This window comes from Boleophthalmus pectinirostris, unplaced genomic scaffold (genome assembly GCF_026225935.1).
Source record: "Boleophthalmus pectinirostris isolate CB_2022bp ecotype Guang Dong unplaced genomic scaffold, ASM2622593v1 HiC_scaffold_18, whole genome shotgun sequence".
NCBI classification, from domain to species: Eukaryota; Metazoa; Chordata; class Actinopteri; order Gobiiformes; family Gobiidae; genus Boleophthalmus; species Boleophthalmus pectinirostris.
The window spans coordinates 35,992,663-35,996,682 of record NW_026571133.1 but is presented as its reverse complement, the minus strand read 5'-3'; the positions used below and the strand labels follow the sequence as shown (position 1 = coordinate 35,996,682).

The following is a 4,020-nucleotide window of genomic DNA, read 5'->3' as shown; positions in this document are numbered from 1 at the left end:
CCATTACATTTCAGTTCACACGGGATAATGCAGTGCAGAGCCAAAGGGAGTAGTCTAAACTAACAGCGTGAGTAATTTGTGGTCAGTTTCTATAGCAACACAATCATCCTTCTTCAAACAAAAGTACTTGAATGTTGTCAAGTAAGTTGGGTACTTTTTCTATTTTGAAAATATGCGTACAAAAAAAATAAAAAAAACACTCCAATGTCAACAGCTTTTTTTGTGCCAAACCCCAAAATAAGTGTGACTATAACATGACTGTTATGTTCATTCAAAATACTTATGTAAAATAATGGATATTACTTTTGTTTTTCATGCAGTGACTCAGCAAGAAGATTCTGCTACTGTAATCATGAGAATTTCATATTTTTGGAACTATTTATAGATTGGTAGATGGTTTTTGGTTTTGTTACCATAACCTTGGACAAAAATGTATGTTGTTTTGTTTTTCAGTTTATGTAATAATCTTATGTTAAACAGCCATAGTAAATAAGAGTTGGTTCTTAATAATATGCCTGAAAAAATACAAAAAAATCCATATATTTATTTTCATTCTGCCTTCAATGCAACAATATGTGTCTTGTGATTATGGTGCATTCATAAAAAATCTCACCAGAAATGAAGCAACATGGAAAGTTCATCAAACACATTTATTCAGGACATATAAATAAAGTATTTACATATTTAACAAAAGTAGATTTGAGAGTCTCTCACTCAGTATAGTCAATATACACAGTACATTCACAAGAACACCGTTTACATATATACATACATACTCCACTACCCCACAGGGTGCATGAAATGATCAGAAACAGATACATAGCTTAAAGCATGTCCAAACTATGGCCCGTGGACCAAATGTGGCCCTAAAACAAATTTTTCTTGGCCCTCATCATGGCTTCCAGGTGAATTGGCCCAAATTACCTTGCATCAGTTCAATCAAGTTTTTGAAAATTTACCTTGATAAAGCTAATAGAATAGAAAAGACTGATGGCTCATTCTAAAGTGTCAAACGTGCACATAGTCCAATTCACTGTACTGAGCACTACTCTATGGCCCTATGATCAGCCCTCTGCTTCGTCTGTGTTTAGATATGTGGCCCTTGATGAAAAAAGGACACCCCTGGCTTAAAGTTTGATCTTCAAGCTTTTCTTTTGCGATGTTAGAAAAAAATCTTCAAGGCATTTTTCTAAATCAATGCAAAACTAGCTTAGTGCAAGTAGCAGCTGCCCTCCCACTGCGTAGAACCGAGCAGTTTATTTCAATAGCAAGTCTTAATTTCTGTGCCTTATTTGACGGCACACAGCCCCCTTTCTGCCCCCAGGTTTGACAAGGCTCTGAAGTGTGGCAGATCGGTGTAGCGACCCATATCAAAATTAGTCACTTGCACCAACAGGGGGAGCGGCTGGTACCGGAACATTTTGGGAGACCCCGGGATCACCTCTTCTTGCTCGACGCTGCTGTCTCTCTCCACTTGAATCCTGTAGTTTTGCCCCCTGTTATCGTCCCATAGAGCTGTCTCAGTTTTCTCAGTTTTGGAAGTCACGCAAAACTCAATCCCGTGAATCGGATCCAGATTCATCGGAAGGCTCAGTTCGAAAGCGTGAATGTCCGTCTCCATCGACCCGAACCTCTGCCTCTGCACGAAGGCGCAAGGGATATCGTAGTGACTCCTCCAGGAATCGATACTCATTCTAACATGTACAGTTTGCTCAGTTCCGACGTGGGAAACTCTGATTTTCCCGCTCAGGCAATATTCCGACACGCTACAGCTTTCCAACTGCAGTCCCATTTCTTTCTGACGCGCCATGAAGACGTTGAGATCCAGGGAAGGCTGCGTGAACGCCAGACGGAGCTTGTACGGCGCGGTCTTGGTCGGAGCCGCCACATCTTGTTTAGGCTGGAATCTCCTCAGAGCCATCGAAGGGAGCTGGCTGTAGCTCGGTGACGTTGGCGGTGACGAAGGCGTATCCGGGATGAAGAGGCGGACAGCAGTCAGCGGTGTGCCCTTAGCGTCCGAGAAGGAGACCCTTTTTCTCAGCCCGCCGTGCTCCCTACGCAGGCAGCTTCGCGGTTCGGACGACGAGAAGAAGCGGCTGGGGGAGGCACGCGTGGGAGAGGGCGACGACGTGGGCGAGGGCGAGTGCGAGCGGGAGGGGGAGGGAGAGCCGGAGGGGGAGAGGTAGGTGGGAGAGCGCAGGGAGTAGGAGGTGTTGATAGGGGGGGACAGGCGCTGCGTGGGGCTGGTGCTGGCGGTGGTTCTCAAAGAGGAGGAGAGCTGGTACAGCGGCTGACGCACGGAGAGGCACGAGGCCAAGTCGGCTGGCATCATGATGGTGGGTGAATGCAGTATTCTGAGGGAGGACAAGAAAGAGAATTCATGAGTCATTTGTCACTGGCTGTTTAGCTCTGTGTGTCTGCTGCTTTTGTGATCGTCATGACAACAAACAGTGACTCTGATGGAGTAGTCACACTATAACTAGAAAGTTGGTGTTTCAAATTCTACTTTCACCTCAACATACTGATCTTAACAGTCAAATATAGCAGGATGTCATGTTGTAAACTCTGTAAACTTGGCTGTGTTTCAATAATTCTGACTCAAGGCAGTTTTGTCTACAGAGGGAGCCTAAGTAAAAGTAAAAGTATAACTAAAATCAGAAAGACTAACACACTGAACTGTAAATCCTCTTTGAGTGTCCAATGTACTAAATCGTAGAAATTATGATCAAATATTTAAGAGCTTTTTTTTTTTTTATTTGGATTGCATCTAAAAGTCATCACAGTTTTCAAAATTGTTCAAATAGGCAAGTACTTTTGTATTATATTCAAACCAAATAAATTTGTTATGAGGTTCTTTTTTCAGACCAAGAGTTTGTTTTCTTTCTTCTTTGGTCTGAAATAAGAACCTAATAACATAAAATATCAGAAGACCAAATGAACCTTGACTACTGGACTAATGAACTTGACTTAATCATTTAAAATCACTTTTCACAACAGCCAAACAAAAGCAATCAACAAAGTTAAGAAATCAGAATTTTGTCTTACCTCATATTATTCATCGTCATGTTTCAGAATCCTCAAATCTCAAAAAGGCTTGAATGTTGGTTTTAAGTATCAAGTCTTTCCAAATCGAGTAAATCTGCAACAAAAGCATACCAAAACAGTCAATATCGATTCAGTTTGACGTTACCATCAGTATAAATGCTGAAATTCAATACTTACATGGCACAGAGTGTTACATCGATGAAGAATTTGGAACAGATGCTTTCAGTTTGCTTGTCTTTGCTTGTAACCGGGGCTTGTGTGTAGAGAGGAGTGGAGGAAGCAGAGCATTTATGGCAGTGTGTGTGTCCTGATCGGCCAATAGGAGCAGGCCTTCGGTGTTTACGTCCAGCCCCCTTCCAGCCTGCTGCCAAAAAAGGGTGACTCGAGCAGGCTGTTCTTTCATTATAGTCCATCACAGTTTGTTTTACTGCGAGGGTTTTCCATGTACGTGTGTTATGGGGATGTCAGTTAGTCCATGTGAACGTTGCGTATGCGCCAGGGAGATGTACAAGTGTCGAGTTCAAGTCTGATTCAGAGGCTGCTGCTGTGTCCCTGGGCGATGCAAATACACCCACACAGTCGAAAGTGTTCACAATAAGTGGCTAAGAAAAAAAAAGCATAAAATGCAATGAAGTAAAATAAAATGAAGTGAAGTGAAGAATTAGGACGCTCGAAATGCAAAAGGTAATTGAGAAATAACTTTGGACCACTGCAATATGGAAATGTTTGAATCCTAACAATTTTTGTGAATAATAAATAATAATAATATAGTAAAATAATACAAAAATAAAATGAAATAAACTGAAGTGAAGAATTGGGATGCTCGAAATGCAAAAGGTAAGTGAGAAATAACTTTGGACCACTGAAATATGAAAATGTTTGTATCCTAACTATTTTTGTGAATAATTAATAATAATAATCATATAATAAAAAATATATAATGAAATAAAGTGAAGTGAAAAATTAGGACGCTCG

The 4,020-nt window shown here is 41.1% G+C and overlaps 1 protein-coding gene across 1 annotated transcript; it reads right to left on the bottom strand.

The window, feature by feature from the left end:
* Window positions 1-631: 631 nt before the first annotated feature.
* On the bottom strand, window positions 632-3,297 carry ppp1r3c2a (protein phosphatase 1 regulatory subunit 3C2, duplicate a). Its single transcript, XM_020931591.2, has 3 exons — window positions 3,223-3,297; window positions 3,046-3,139; window positions 632-2,354 (listed from the first exon to the last, which is right to left on the bottom strand). Exons 2-3 carry the CDS (start codon window positions 3,063-3,065, stop codon window positions 1,289-1,291), a joined length of 1,086 nt encoding a protein of 361 aa, XP_020787250.2. The 5' UTR covers window positions 3,066-3,139; window positions 3,223-3,297; the 3' UTR covers window positions 632-1,288.
* Between the last annotated feature and the right edge of the window lie 723 nt (window positions 3,298-4,020).

Coding starts and splice junctions, on each gene's coding strand:
- ppp1r3c2a (XM_020931591.2), bottom strand. CDS start 3,065: ATGACGATGAATAATATGAG. Junction 2,355..3,045: donor ATGACGATGAATAATATGAG/GTAAGACAAAAT, acceptor GTCCTCCCTCAG/AATACTGCATTCACCCACCA.